Genomic DNA, 16111 nt, shown 5'->3' with positions numbered 1-16111 from the left:
GAGCGCAGAGCGGGCGTTGCTGCCGAATTCCCTGAGAAATGTTCGTTTTGGATCCGTCCCTATGCTTACATACCTCCCTCCCGCTTTTAAGCGAACTGTCTCCCGTTCCCTCCACTCTCCCCTCTTGAGTTTGGAGTTATGAAACGTAGAATCAAAATACATCACTTTCAAAAGCATTTACCTCGCGCACCGATGATGTGAAGTCCGTATCCCCTTTCACCTTCACCGCTTGTCTCATCATAACGGTGTGTGGTAAAGTTAAGGAGTGGAATGGTAGCCCTCCCCCTACCCCCAAACACACTAACAAAGTCGGGAAGCCGTCGTGTCTTTCCCCCATTATCCCAGGTGACGTCCACTATTAGAACTCTCTCGCGCTCTCACTCACTCATAGCATGCACACACCTTGCTACGTTGGACAACTGCACGCAAATGGTCATAACACACTGTGACATTTAGACTACTGTTTTTTATTTTTTTGCATTAGTGGTCGGTCGGCGTGACAGAATGACTGACTGAATCTCGTTTGTGTCCAATACGTGTCCGTGTGATGGTGGTGGTGGTGTGTGTATGAGAGTGGGAGAGAGGAAAGTGATAACAGGGATAGAGAGAACGAGGGGGTTGGGGAGGGAGGGGTGAATTGATCTACCGCTGTTAAAATCTTGTTCGGTTTTTTCTTGGAGTGGGATTTCTGCTCTCGCTGACTCGCCTCTCCCGTGTAGATTCTCATCAGCGCGAAGAGGGAAAACGGTTGCGGAAGGAACCCTGGGCATTTTTCAAAGCGTAGTCTACATTCTCATATTCTCATCGGACGAGGCTCAGTTGGCTTTTATCTGTTTGCTTTTCCTGTAGCCTACTCACTTTTTCTCATGTGAGAGAAAGAAACACAGGACGGAGACGGCGAAGGTTCGATCTGTCAACCTGATAAAGTGGACCCTCTTCAAGAAGAACTTCGAAATTACATACAGAGAGACCTGAAACAGAGGAGGTATTTTCTCGAATCTGTAACGTCTGTTGTTTTTATTCTATCTCGCATCTGGGTCTTGTTTTGAGTGAACTACTAACTTTCACCATTTAAGAATAATTTTAAAAAGCTCGGATTACATTTCCCCCTTCAAACATTTTTGAGGTGATGTCATCCCCCCGTGTTTTGGCTGGTATTGTGACGGGACTGTGGATGAACCAAGCAGCCAGCGGCTGAGACGCCTGGGGAAATCCGGGAAATCAGGTGCAGAGCGCGGCTGTCATTTCTGCGCTGTCGCGGGTGGCTGGGTTCGCCCCTCAGTCACAGCTGTTCCCATTCTCTGCTGCTCTCCCCCGCCCCCTCTCTCTGTCTGTCCCTCTCACCCTCTGCTTTTCATTCAACTCTTCCCCCCATCTTCTGAGCTGGACCGCTTCGGGCTCTCCTCCACTCAAGCGGACACTGTTGGTCAGTGTCCCCCGGGCCACAGACCCTTTGACCCCGTCAGGAGGTGCAGCCATGACCCAGTCTACCGTGCAGCATCCGGAGTCTGCAGAGCAGTCGCGTCCACATCGCCCTCGTCACCCCGCCCAGGTATCCTGCCTCCCGCGGCGCCTGACCTTGCCTCGTACGGACTAGAGCTGAAGCACCCGCCTCCGTTCGCACTACTCCTCCCTTCTCCCCTTACCGACCCATCCCTCAGCCCATCGCTCATGCCCGTTCTTTTCCATCCACGGGATTTTATTCGTAAAAGGACGTGTTTACCGATGAAAAGATCAACTTGTAACTAAGAAAGCTATCGTAAATGTTCCACGACGCTCGGAAAATATATTTTAACTGTGGGATCGAGCGAAGTTAACTGCAACAGACAGTGTGAACAGGCATGACAGACAACGAAGTCCACCAGGATTATTTTCATAGAAACCTATTTCATTCTTGAATATTCTGCAACTCAGGGCCGGCCGATAGAAGACGGATTTTGGATCCTGACTGTGGCTGAACTTCGTTTCACCTGTCCCTGCAGCTCCAAGAATACGGCTGTTGAATGACCTGACCCCCCCCCCCCAATCCTCACATTGCCCCGCCCCTGTTTGCTGCTAACCGCGCACCACCACGACCACCGTGACAGCCGCGAACGGTCACAGTGGCACTCACACCGCGGGTTCCCCCGTCCTCCCCCCGTACCCTCCGCCGCTGGGGGACGCGATGCTCACCGCCGATGCCAACGGGAGTGTTCGCTGACCCCACGACCATTCGTCGGATTACAAAGACACACATAAACCTACCGACATCACCGGAGTGTTCCCGGTACGCGGACAGCAGCTCGGAACAGCCGAGGAGACAGACTTGGAGCGACGTTTCGTCGCGGTGGGGGAAGAGATGCGGTCCCTTCTCTCCACGCTGACTGTCTTGTAAGTTTATATAACTATTAGCTTATTAAATTAACTCCACTGTATGTCTTCAAACTGTTTGCAGTGACTGGGTCTTGGACTTTTATAGTGCAGCAGCAATTATTTGCTAATGGAATTGTTATTGTGACGTTTACTGTTAGCCTTCGTGCATTGTGACATCTCCATTACAGGGTCACCATAGAGACAGGTGCCAGTGTCTCAAGAGTAATGTCAGGTTAGGCGATATGGATAGGTATCCAACGCAAACAAACCAGAAATATGCTTCCAGTTGACTCCCTTAGGTGTGTCTGGTTCAAAAAATGTCTGTCTTTATTTTTCTTTTCCTTTTTGTCAACCCTGGTTTGCACACATGGCAGTCATCTTGAGATAGTTATCATTCCTTTCCCAACCTGTGGATAGAGCTGTGAGAATGATAATCTATATTCTGCCCAGACCTCAGTCTCTTGCATTGGCTCACAGACCGGGCAAAGGAGCATTATCTCAATTATCTAATAATTCTCAAGGATGTCGGACTTAATGGCCGTGAAACTGGTACTTTATCATCTGTCTGTGGTGTTTGGCTCTCATTTTTAGCAAAGGCATCCAGCTCATTTAATACTTTAACCACGACTCTATGTTTATTAGGCCTGTGTTGTGCCACCACACTCCAAGGCAGTACAGTTGCTGTACTATTCCAGTCTAGATAACTGACATACACACACACACACACACACACCGGCTTGGGTTGTAGGCCCAGAGGTGTATCAAGTCAGCACTGGTAGATATTTACCTTCAGCCAGCAGCATTAGATTCCAGTGCCCAAAGTGCTGCTCTACGCACTGCTGCAGGAAGAGCCAGTCACAGGTTGATGATGTCAGGCTACTGCTTGTTTTGGCTTCAGACCACAGAACACTGAGAAGTAAGAGCTCCCGGCTACTTGCATTCTCTCCCTTCTCTCCTTCGCCTCCTCTATTTCTCTCTCTTCTTGCCTCCCTCCCCCCATTCCCCTCTTTTCTCCCTCCCTCTCTTTCTCTCTCTCCCTCTCTCTTCCTCCCTCTCTCTCTCTCTCTCTCCTTCTCAACCTTACTCTGGCAGGCCTTGGGCCCACTGTGGTTTGGGAGGGATAGGGAGAATCCAGAGTCTCAGCCCGAATCATGTTTTTTTCCCCCCCCTCCTCCTCCGCCGCTAAGCGTGGTGTTTGAACAGCTGAGAGTCCTCAAAGCGCCCAGACGCACTCTCACCTGCACGGGGCTGTGTGCATAGGTACGGGGCCAGCGAGCGAGGAGCAGATGCGCTGGCGCTGCCAGAGCGAGCGCGCGCCGATACGGAGAGGTGGCGGCGGCATGCACAGTCGCACAGACGGAATGCGCCGATACCGTACGGAGGTCGGCGTTCTTGGTGTGCCGCCACCATGTTTCGCAGCCAGAGAGCGCACATTTCCAAACCCATACGTACAGATGTTTTCGGGCACAGGGCGCATACCCGCAGACTCAGGGGCATGGACGTTTGAGACAGTATACACACAGAGTAGCAGGTGCTGAGCCCAGTAGGTGTTTTTTGCCCACGCCTGCACCCACACCGCTACCGTGCGACGCTCCAGAGGCAGCGCGCTCGTGTAACCTAGAGTGTGTGTGTGTGTGTGTGTGTGTGTGTGTGTGTGTGTGTGTGTGTGTGTGTGTGTGTGTGTGTGCGCGCGTGCGTGCGTGCGTGCGTGCGTGCGTGTGTGTGTGTGTGTGCGTGTGTGAGGCCAATCAAAGCGTTCCCCTAGTTCACCTTGGCTGCGAATTCAAACCCCCATTCAGGTCATTTGCATGGGAGAGGATTTTATTTGCTGGCTGGCGGCGCACGTGGTGTGGTGGGGAGCGTGGGTGAGTCCTCGTGGCCAAGTTCACAACCGCTAATAGAGCCGTACAGCCCCCTGCTTCCAGGGCTGAGGTACGGTGACTGATGAAGGACAGAGCCTCTGTTTCTTTCTTTCTCTCTCCCTCCCTCCCTCTCTCCGTCGTTCTTTATCATGCAGTGGTTTGAAGTTGAGTTGCGTGCATCTGTGTCTGCTTTGGACCAGCTGTCAGCTGCCGATACCTCCCCTCCCCTCTCTTTCTCTCTCTCTCTCTCTCTCTCTCCATCTTTCTCTCTCCCCCATATCTTTGCTGGAGACTGGGACGATGTGGGGGAGTCACCCCCTTCCCAAGACAGAATGAGCGGAGAAGAACAGAGACAGGGAGTGAGAAAAGCAGTTTTGACTGTTTCCACATTCTAACCCCCCCCCCGAAAGTCTGTGTGTGTGTTTTTTTTCACTGCTCTTCTATCCTTGTCTGTCTCCTGTCTTAAAATCTATTAGGCCCGAGTGGTGGTGCCAGTGGAACTCCGACAGATTTTTTTTCCTCTCTCTCTTTTTTTTTTTTTTTTTTTTTTTTGAAGAGTGCGAGAGAGTTCACCAGAAATTCAACAGACTACAGACAATTACCAAATTTAGCCAGATGAAGGAGGGCAGAAAAAAAAAGCAGGAGAAAGAAAGAGAGAGGAGCACTTCAGCCGAGAGGAAACAATAAGCTCACCACCAGGCCCAGCCAGTGCACTGCGCACCATCATCTGGCCGCAGTGTTGCGTTTGGCCCTGGGTGCTGTGGCTGAGAGCATGTGGGGAACAACTACTCCTTCCCCTCCTCCTTCTCCTCTTCCTCCTCTGCCTCCTCATCCTCGCCCGTCGGGTGACTCACGCGGGGCAGCCCCTGTTGTTGTGGACGGCTTGTTTTCGGGCCGCCTTGCTTCCTCCCTCCTAGGCCCCACTCCGCCAAAAGGTCACAGGGTCACCCCTTTTAGACAGGAGTGGCTCGGCGAGAGAGAGAGAGGACCTTGGCATCAGTGGAGAACACACCCTGTCTCGCGATGAGCCAGCCGCCTCTCTCTCTTTCTTTCTCTCTCTCTCTTTTGCTCTCTCTCTCTTTCGCTCTCTCTCTCTTTCTCTCTCACTCTCTCTTTCGCTCTGCCATCAGTGTGTGTGTGGGTGCATGTGTGTGTGTGTGTGTGTGTGTTAGTGGTCGCCTCCGCATCCAAAACACCACGAGGCCTGGCGATCAAACCCCCTGTCACTCACTTCTACCAAGAAGAGAAAGAGGGAGAGGAAAGGGTGAGAGTAGAGAGAGAGAGAGAGAGAGAGAGAGAAAATGGTGGGGATCGGCATCTTACGTTACCAGCCAAACTCTATGTTCTGATGCCAAAAGCAGGGTGTAAGGATTACATGATCAGACTTCAGGTTTTTTTTTTCGTTTCTCACCTCAGCAATTTGGCAGGTTTGTGCAGATCAGTGCTGGAGAGGGACACGCCCATGCGTAGGGCAGTAGTTGGCATGCCGGGGTACAGACGATGGGAAGTTCGATTTTTATTTCGCGCTGCATTCTGCTGGACTCTGTGGACAGCACGGACATACACATGCACACAGCACAGCGAGCTGCCAAAACATACACACTGAATTGACTGACCACACCAACATCTTTGTGGGTTGACACAGAGGTTGCCTCTAGGTGCGGCTAACAGACAGTCAAACACACGTACACACTCAACACACCCACACACTCACACAAACACACGCCCATGCGCGCACACACCTTGACTTCATCAAACTGGACAGTCTTGCAGCATCAGGCCTTGCGGTCAAGCTTGGGTTGTGCGGCGTGACCGTTTAAGGAGAAGTCTGGAGGCAAATGTGCTTAGCATTGCCGAGATGGTCTAGAAAAGTATTTCAGTGGAGGAAAAGGCTTTTTTCCTCCCTCTCTCTCTCTCTTTCTTTCTTTCATTCTTTGGACATTATGCTATTCTCATGGAAGAACTGCCCGTCGCTCTCCTTTCCAGAAGAATGGGAACGGGAACAGCGTACTGTGGCACTGGGGTCCAGATGGAATCCAATTTCAACTACAATTGGAATGGAAACACAGAAGTCCTCTGCGACTGCCATGTCTAAAGTTTTTAAGCTTCCCTTATGACATAACTGTCACTTCCTTTGTTATGTTTTCCAAAGGGTTGTGTTAGTGCAGACAGATTTATGTCAGGTTTTACTTCGGACCATGACACCCCCCCCCCCCCTTCTCCTGGAAGTCTTGTACGTGGCTTGTACGTGTGAAAGCATGGCTATGCAGGTGGTGCCATTATTGCTTGGTCGGGGCGGTTGAATTCCCATAGCTTGTAACACGTAAGATGCTGGGCTGGGGTAAAGTATGAGCCGTAGAAGGACATGGAGTGCTGGAGCTGTTCTAAGGTCTAAGATGTGATGTCACAGAGGTGCCCACTGGAGCTCAATCAGTAATGAGAAGGGACATGACAAACAGATAGGAAGACCCAAGGAAATCATTATGACACAGACGTGATACAAGATGTCAGCATTTCATTTTTTTATATTTATACATTATTTAGTTGTGTTAGTGCAGACAGATTTATGTCAGGTTTTACTTCAGACCATGACCCCCCTTCTCCTGGAAGTCTTGTACGTGGCTTGTACGCGTACATTTACTTTTTGTATTCCTAGTCTGTTATTTACCCATTACATACCTATTTTGTTATTTCTATTCTAAATGCATATATCTCAAGTTAACTCATATTGTTCCCTTACACCCCTTCATTTCTGAGCACAGTGCAAAATCACACCATTCATTCTGTTAATTCCATTTAACCACCACTGCATGGTACATGTGGACATAAATCTACTTCTGGCACAGGACAATTCAAGAAAAAAAGAGTGCAAGTCGTGCAGCACTTCGGTTCTGTATCGATATTTATGTTCTCCTCTTCTCCTGTCCCCCCTCTCCTTCTTCAGATGTATCCAGATGTTGCTGGTGATGTGCAATCCTTTGCAGGTGAGTTTTCGACATGCGCATGAACGACACAGAGATGAAAAGGGGAAGTGACAGAGTAGGATGAGAGCGAGAGTGCGAATCGGTGGGAAAAAGGGGGGAAGTGCAAAAGAGGGGTACGGCAAAGGGAATATAGATGGAGACACAGATAGCCCAGGGTCAGCCGTGAAGAGAGCCAAGAGTCATGCAGACAACCACACAAGGAGAGAGAGAGAGAGAGAGAGAAAGACAGACTAATAGAGGGAGAGAGAGAGAAAGAGAGAGGGGGAGTGAGTCAGACAGAGAGAGAGCAAGACATAATACACTTGAGCAGTGAAACTGATACCTCCCTCTTGCTTGCCTGGGCCCAGCAGGTGTTTGGGGTCGATGGGGTAAATTTCAGCGTGCATGTGGAGAACCAGACTGGGGTGCGAGACAACGTGAGCCGCCGGCAACACCGAGTCTACCAGCTCTACAGCAGGACCAGCGGAAAACACGTCCAAGTGCTGGGCCGCAGGATCAGTGCCCGCGGAGAGGACGGAGACAAATATGGTAAGGACACACACACACACACACACACACACACACACATGTATACACACACACATACTGTACTTACACACACACACATACATAGACACATGTATACACACAAACACACATACAGTATGCATACACACACGTACACCCATACATACATATACAGAGAGAGACAATGGGAGAACAGATATGCCGACTCCCAAGGCAGACAAAGACTAATGTGGATATACATACATTTTCAAATGGATGGAATGGATATCATAGATATGACCAGAGTGTGCAAGACCCAAGCATTGTCTGGGGGGCAATTTTGATATGACATGGCATGGTGGTTAGCAACATGACATAGTTGTTAGTTTATACATTCATTCTGGACACACACACATTCCTGTTTTTTATATTTTAGTGGGGACCTCCCATTGACCTCAAGTAGCTAAAGAATCCTAAACGCTACAAAAATGTGTTTGCACATTTAGTTTTTAATCAGGAACAACAATACACACACACACACATAGAGAGGCACAGGCATACACACACACACACACACACACACACACACACACACACACACACACACAGAGTTAAACATGTAGTGCTCTTAGAGCATCAGTGATCGGAAATGTAGCTCAGGCAGACGTGCATTCAGAGGCCAGGGCAGCTGAACTTGCCTAGAGGAGACAAAGACCTCAGTGGCTGCTGACACAATGATTCACAGGCGCAGACAGCCCGAGACAAAAGGCCGAGAGCCAGAGTGCAGTCAGGCCTGGTGTTAGACGTAGTGTTAGAAACTCATCTCCCCATTGATCTTACTATTGATTTCTCATTCACCCTGTTGTCTTCCTCGCTGGGTTCAGAATAGCCGGCTGTTTCTCTCCGCCTCCTCTTTCTCTCTCTCTCTTACACACACACACACACACACACACACACAAACTCACTCACTCACATAGATGCACACATGCACCCATCCACACCCACACGCACACATACAGCTCTCCCCCTCTCTCTCTCCCTCTGAATGATGTCTGAGGTATTGTAAAAAGCTGAAATCTGAAACCAGGAAGTATTTTTTTCTGAGAATGAATATTTTTTTCTTTCTCAGCATTGTTGGCTAATTATAATAATGCATGGCAACTGCCACACTTTGTATATAATAGCATAGGCAATAGCATTGAGGCTTAATATCTCAAGGGGCTCAGTTAGATCTATCCCTAGCTCGTTGTGGGGTTATGTTATCAAAAGAAAACAGAAGAGAGAAAAAAAAACGGAATAAGAACTCAGCTCTGAGGGGGGATTAAATAAAACGTATTTACCCAGCAAGTGGGGGAACATGGATGGAGAGACTAGGGAAGTGAGAGGGGGGGAAAATATTGATCTTAAATGACCCTTCTGTTGACAAAGGTCATGTAGGAACCATTTCAAGGGTTTATTTTTAAACAAGCATGGCCCCTTTCCTTCCAAAAGGCCTTCCACTCAGCAGAGGGTTGGTAAGCAGGGAAAAGAGATACGGCATGAATTAAGAGCTGTGTAGCTGTTGATCTAGAGGGGATAAGGGAGGACAACATCTAATCCTAGTTGGAAAGAGGAGAAAAAGAGAGAGAAAACACAATTTCCTTGTTTCGATCGGCTAGCCTATGCTGTGCGTATAGACCTGTCAGCAGAAATGGATCGACATGGGCATAGAGGATAGTTATCTCTTCTGTGTAATTGTGTCAAACAAAGACTTTAGTGGCAGAGGCCACACTGATCAATTGTCTTACACAATCCTCAGTCCGTCTGCGTGTCTATCTAAAGATATTATTCACCTTGATTTGAATAGGCCTTTAAGGATGCGTTCTGCTGCCTTTGTTTGTACATTTTAATAACTCTGCATTTGTCTGCCTGTCCCTTCACAAGCCCAGCTCGTAGTGGAGGCGGACACCTTTGGCAGCCAGGTGCGAATCCGGGGGAAAGAGACCAACTACTACCTGTGCATGAACCGCAGGGGCAAGCTGGTGGGCAAGGTGAGTCCTTTGGCCATAACGCCATCTGTTAAAGTCAATTGCAGCTGATGGGTTAAATTGATGAGTAAGAGAAGTATGTGACATTTTTGATAGCAATATTAAAGGACAATTCCGGTGCAAAATGAACCTAGGGGTTGATAACACATGTGTACCGAGTTCGACCGTTCGCTGGGATTTGTTTTCATGCTAGTCGAATGTGAGTTTTACTGCAAACCGCTTTATTAGCGTTTAACACTAGCCTTCGGGGCAGACGTACAGTAGGCATAAAAAAAGAAATCGCTATTTCTATACCACTAACAAGGCTCAAAATAGCACCACACTTACACAGTAGCATAATGAGGGTCTCTACATGTAAACCGAAGCATTGAGAACTTTAAGTGTACAAGGAGTTTATTAAAAAGAAACACATTACCGTTCACGTCTGGTTCACATATACAGGCAGGCGATGTGAACTAAAATCAAACGTAATTTGCTCAATATAGGCCTATCAGAAATAATAGCTCCAATGTAACATAACTTGTCTAGTGTAGGCTACTTACATAGTGGATAACTGTCCATCTGGTCCCTCTGGTATGGATCGCCGCCTCCAATTTCTTTTCGGGACATGGAAAAAAGTTTCAACTACAGCCCTGTTTATCAATGAGGGGAAATCTTCAGACTCTACAAAACACTGCGTCTCTTGGGTGTCGCGACGCAACAGGTCCCACTCCATGCAACACAGGCACTCCTCTTCGGTGGCCTAGCTTCACAATGTCCGCAGGTACACTGTGTTGCTGCATTGGCTACAAGCTCTCTCTCTCGTAGCCCTTTCACGGAGCTCTCGCAGTCAGTATATTTCGGCTTGAAAAGATAAGGACGTCCATCAAACCGAAAGGGTTCATCCTCGATGTCTTCAAATTCGTTCAACCTGCCATGTGTCCTGTTGCGTTCAGTGCTTCTGTTATGCACTTAGTACTTTCTTTCGGCAACAACATTTCACGCGAGATTCACTTCACATCCCAGCGTCTGCCTGTAAGTGAATCAGATGTGAACGGTAATGTGTTTCTTTTTAATAAACTGCCTGTACACTTACAAAGTTCTCAATGCTTCGGTTAACATGTAAAGACCCTCATTATGCTACTGTGTAAGTACAGTGCTATTTTGAGCCTTGTTAGTGGTATAGAAATAACGATTTCTTTTTACTGTACGTCTGCCCCGAAGGCTAGCGTTAAACGCTAATAAGCGGTTTGCAATAAAACTGGTCACATTCGACTAGCATGAAAACAAATCCCAGCGAACAGTCGAACTCGGTACACATGTGTTATTAACCCCTAGGTTCATTTTGCGCCGGAATTGTCCTTTAACACAATGAATTAACAATCACCGACCAACCACTCCGACTGGTGTAAACACCAAATGATTAGCATACAGGGATGCCAGCTCAGTCTTTAGGAAAGCTACCTGAATCTTACAGTAAATACAATTGGACGACGCTGAAACTTTTCTTTTCTCTCATGGTATCTCATGATGGCTATCAATTAAGATAATAAAGCCTGATCTGCTGTAAACAAGAATAAATGTTATGTAAGTTTTGCGCCTGTCTGTTTGTTGCCATATGAGAACAATGCAAGCAAGTACAAGAAAATTCAAGTCAAGAGCTATGGCATGGCTTCAACCCTATATCATGCTCCTACGCAACCAAACAAAGCCATTCATGTTTGAAGGATTAGTCATTTTGGAGAAACTCCATTGCTGGCATAAAATACAGTATATGGTTGGCCAGATGAGGTAGAAACATGGAGGTAAAAAAGCTTCTGTTTATTGTTTTATTTTTTCAATTTAACATGGAAGTAAAAATAGGATGTTATTTTATTAAAACAAATGAGTTACTGAGCACGTTCTTACCATAAAACAATTCACAAGGCGACTGTGAGCAATTTTGAGACCAAATCATGTAATGACATTCTGCAAGAAAGCGATTTCTCCCCTAGAGATTTACCAGGAGTTTCTCCAAATTGGACCATTTATTTCTATAAACGGAAAGGCTTTCCTTTTGTTGAAAACAAGAGAAAAGTAAAGAAGTTAATGACACATGGATGGAAATTCCCCTTCAAATCTTTGTTCCTAAACAAAGATAGGCATCCTCATTTCTTTAGTAGAAAACTGTGTGTGTAAAACACTCCTGTTTTCTTTTGTGTGTGTGTGTGTGTGTGTGTGTGTGTGTGTGTGTCTGTCACTGTGTGTCTTGTTTCTGTCCATCCATCTTGTTTTTTGTGTGTATCTGGGTTCTCCTAGAAGGCCAGTAACCGCAGCTCAGACTGCGTCTTTGTGGAGAAGGTCCTGGAGAACAACTACACGGCACTGATGTCGGCCAAATACAGCGGCTGGTACGTGGGCTTCACCAAGAGGGGGCGCCCTCGGCGCGGCCCGCACACGCTACCCAACCAGCAGGATGTGCACTTCATGAAGCGCTTCCCACCGGGGGAGCAGCCCGACGTGACGCTCTTCCGCTTCACCACGATCAGCAAGCGGAGCAAACGAGTTCGAGCCGCTCGTCCGCGCTAGCCTTTGCTAACGCTCTCTCTCCCCATCTCCTGTAAAAGGCCACTAAATGTCCTGTTTTTTGGGACCAAGCTAATGTTACCCCGGGACTTGCTAACCAGACTGACAGTCCCTCTCCTTTGCAGCCTTGTAAAATGACTGGATTGTTTAAGGAAGACATGCTAACGCGGCCAAAGCTAAGTTTATGCCAACTAGCCTAGCATGGGTTAATCCTGTTTAATGCTAAACTGTGCTAAAATAAAAGAGGACATGTCTGACTCTGACAAAGGACTGACTTTGACTAGCAGCTGTCTGACTGCAGGACTGCCAGACATCATCTCATCAATCCTTCCAGTAAGGTCGGCACTGACACACCTGCCCTTTCCTTCGGTCTGGTCTTGGGTATTGAACCAGACAGACCACACAACGACAGGCTCCCGACACATATGGAGAAGCCTAGAGACTAGCCGACAGATGGTGACCCAGAACTGGTGGGTGGAGTTGGGCCACCGCCGACCATCCTGTCCTGTGTTTGGAACCAGGTTTCTCCAAGGAACTATCGCAGAGCAGACCAGCTTTTGGGCTGGACTCTTGACCGGATCAGAATAGGTAAACTCAGATCATTCCCAGGCCCCTGGGAGACATTGTCCAGGATCTTCAGGACAAGGCAACCAAAATAAAGGACTGCATCCCAACTTGGGGAGTAGATAGATTCCCCTGTTACAGGACCCAGACATCCAAATATATAATGTTAATGTGTGTGTGTGTGTGTGTGTGTGTGTGTGTGTCTGACTAGTGGAAGAGGAACCCAAAGGGAAGGACCGGTAATTGTTTGGTGGCAGATGTTTTGACTTGCGGACTTTGTCTTGTTCCATTCCCCTCTGTGCTTTGAGAAGTGAACTCATATGTGATGTTCATGTGTAAGTGAGCGAGTTGAGTGAACGAGTGCCCATGAGGAAGTGCACCAAAGACCCTATTTGGACGCTACCACAGGGAGACTTTGAGGACGACTATTGGTGATCACTTCGCCACTCTCCTTTGAAGGACAGAACCCTACAAGAACTGGAATGTACAAATGAATGAAAAAAAAAAAAGTAAGCACCCAGATATCAGCTGCACCAAAAAAAACAATATCCAATGACCAAAGACAACTGGAGACCAATGATGGACAAGATAGCCACACCCCTTTTTGAACCCTGCAACCAATAGAAAGCACTCAAACACAGGGCAAAGGGGGTGGAGGCATATTCTCTTTGCATTTGCATTGCTATAGAAATGACACAGGGAACGATATTCCCAGTTTTGAGACAGTATGACATGCTGCTACGAGGACATTATGGATTAACCAAAGTCTCATACACAAATATTAAAGGGAACCCATTAAAAACTATATAAAGATTCTATATATATATAAAGAGTAAAGGCTAAATAAGCAATATTATTATGATTGCTACTATAATTGTTGTTATTATTATGAAATTATTTCACTTATTTATTTCATCTCAGTGTATGGCAGCCTTTCTACAAGCCAGTAAATCTTCCAGAAAAACTGTGCATCAGAAAATGTTGCTCCTTTTTCCCCCTTTCCTCCTTCACCTTCTCCACAGACATCCCTACGCTTTCTACCACAGAAAACAAATCCAGTCTCTCATGGTTCAAAGGCATTAGTTCACCCACCAGGTTTTTGCATGTTACTGAATAAGTCTTTGTTACCAGACGGGTAGACGAGAAATCCCCCCAATCCATTTTTGTCTTCGGTCTCAGACACTTGTCTCACAAAGACGAGTGCCATGGCACTCTAGTTAATTGCCCCCCTCCCCCCCTCCCGTGGTGGTAACTGTAGATCTGTCACTTGAGGATGAGCCAATACGATCTGCAGGCACAAACAGCTGACTCAGTGGGAAAAAGCCGGAGGATTTCTCGATTCCGAGGCAGGGATCCGGAGCGAGGGGGTTCTGGAACGGCGCTGGCGGAACGGTGGAAAGATTCGGGAGCCAAACCCAGGGTGGAAGGTGTATGGTAATGGTGTGGAGGAAGGAATTTGAAAAATGTGCGTGAGAACCGAGTAGTGACCTGAGACTTGCAGGAATTATGGGAAAAATCCCACAGACCCACAGGAAGCACACACACCCAGCAGACACATGCACTCAGACACAGACACACACACTAGGAACAGACAGACAGACACAAATATAATAAATAAAAGCTTCTGATTGGATATGTATATGTACCACCCTGTATATACAAACAATAACTGATGTAGTCCATGCTGTCTTGTTTCTGCAGTCTCCTCACCAAAAACTATTTTGGCCCTGCTGCTGATATGCACTGAAAAACAGCTGAATACAAAACTGGGCCCTAGCGTGCAGAAGTCCAGTGAGGAATTCCAGTGCTGTCTCAGGGTGACACAAAACTGCACTAGCACCGCACAGCACAGCCTGCAAATCTTAAAATGCGCCGACAGTGCCAAGACCACAACCGGTGCCAGTCAACCATAGGCCACTCATTCACAAAAGAAGTCGAGAGCAACCAGGCTATCTCCAACGTTCAGGTCTTTATTTCAGTCATTATGGGAATCGATACAGACATCTCGAAAACATATGGCTTTGGACGCTAATATCTTCAAAATGCTAGATGCCCTTGAGAGTAAACAGTCCAGCTCTGCTCAGGCATGCAAGGCCTTGGTTTGACTCAAATGCTCTAGACATGCCTAATATATTTAAAAACTGAGGTTCTAGCACCATCTGGTGGACAAAAGACAAGCACAGCAGAGAGCAAGGTTTGGCCATACAGACACTTACATTGTATACTGTTCATGTTCTTTTGACAGGACTTTTAGCTGTAAAAGGTAGGCTAGGTGTGCTATCTGTTGAAGCGTTTTGGAACAGGGTAATTAAGACGGACCAGCTGTTGTGAAAAGGCCGTGGAGGTGGCGGCTGGTCATGTTTGAGCAGTTGTGCTGGTTCATTCATTTAACACCACACTGAGCCCCATCGCATACAAATACACAAACCGATGATTTCACTCAGCTTAACAAATAAGTTTACATTCGCATATTTCTTCCGGTCAATATTCGACAACCCCAATGGAGAAAAAAAAAAAAAAAAAAACACACAAGATCGCGTACAGACTAATGTCACAGAGAGACACACATAAGTCATCTCAGGCATAGCGCACACACACAGATTATATGACAACACTCTTCCACAGTAAAGTGTTTTATTCACAATAATTTTTTTTCCATCTTTTAAAAAAATCATTTTAATATACAACAGTTTTTGACAAGACAGTTCTGTTTACAGCTAACTCAGTTTCAAGACACAGGACTCTTAGAACAAAAGAAAAAAAAGCAGGCAAGTACAGGCAAACCAGAGAGAGAGAGAGAGAGAGAGAGAGAGAGAGAGAGAGAGAGAGAGAGAGAGAGAGAGAGAGAGAGAGAGAGAGAGAGAGAGAGAGAGAGAGAGAGAGAGAGAGAGAGAGAGAGAGAGAGAGAATTGACACTGAATGAAGAGAATTACAATGTCTAGCACAATCTCACCAAGAAAGAAATGACTTTTCCAATTTAAAAAGGGTGGAATATGAGGGAAAACAATATGAAAGTAATAGGCAGTTACAAAAGAAGAGAAGAAATCAAAGAGGCTTGGCAGGAAACTGCTTCTCCCTTTGGCCTCACATGCACAGCAATCTCCTTGATGAAAAATAAAATTAAACAAAAAAAAAAAAAACAAAACACAAAACTTACACACAGACAAACAAACAAAGTCACGAGACATGGTGAGGGGCACACCCCCCCCACCTGAAGTCGGCCACTGCAGTTCATTGCTGCAGGCTTGTCCATGGACAAGTCCCGCTAGCAGTCCGTATGTCCCTCGCCCTG

At 47.0% G+C, this 16111-nt stretch overlaps 1 protein-coding gene across 2 annotated transcripts; it reads left to right on the top strand.

The window, feature by feature from the left end:
• The first annotated feature begins 967 nt into the window (after positions 1-967).
• Positions 968-13760, top strand: fgf18a (fibroblast growth factor 18a). 2 transcript variants are annotated; one of them, XM_048231897.1, is made up of 5 exons: positions 968-2370; positions 7159-7198; positions 7549-7726; positions 9608-9714; positions 11989-13760. In XM_048231897.1, exons 1-5 carry the CDS (start codon positions 2339-2341, stop codon positions 12256-12258), a joined length of 627 nt encoding a protein of 208 aa, XP_048087854.1. In that variant the 5' UTR covers positions 968-2338; the 3' UTR covers positions 12259-13760. The 2 variants fall into 2 exon arrangements, with proteins under 2 accessions (XP_048087854.1, XP_048087853.1); XM_048231896.1 differs by having other exon boundaries at positions 7546-7726.
• The last annotated feature ends 2351 nt before the right edge of the window (positions 13761-16111 follow it).

This window comes from Alosa alosa, chromosome 21 (assembly GCF_017589495.1).
Source record: "Alosa alosa isolate M-15738 ecotype Scorff River chromosome 21, AALO_Geno_1.1, whole genome shotgun sequence".
Classification (NCBI taxonomy): Eukaryota; Metazoa; Chordata; class Actinopteri; order Clupeiformes; family Clupeidae; genus Alosa; species Alosa alosa.
The sequence above is the reverse complement of the archived record's forward strand: the minus strand, read 5'-3'. Positions and strand labels throughout refer to the sequence as shown.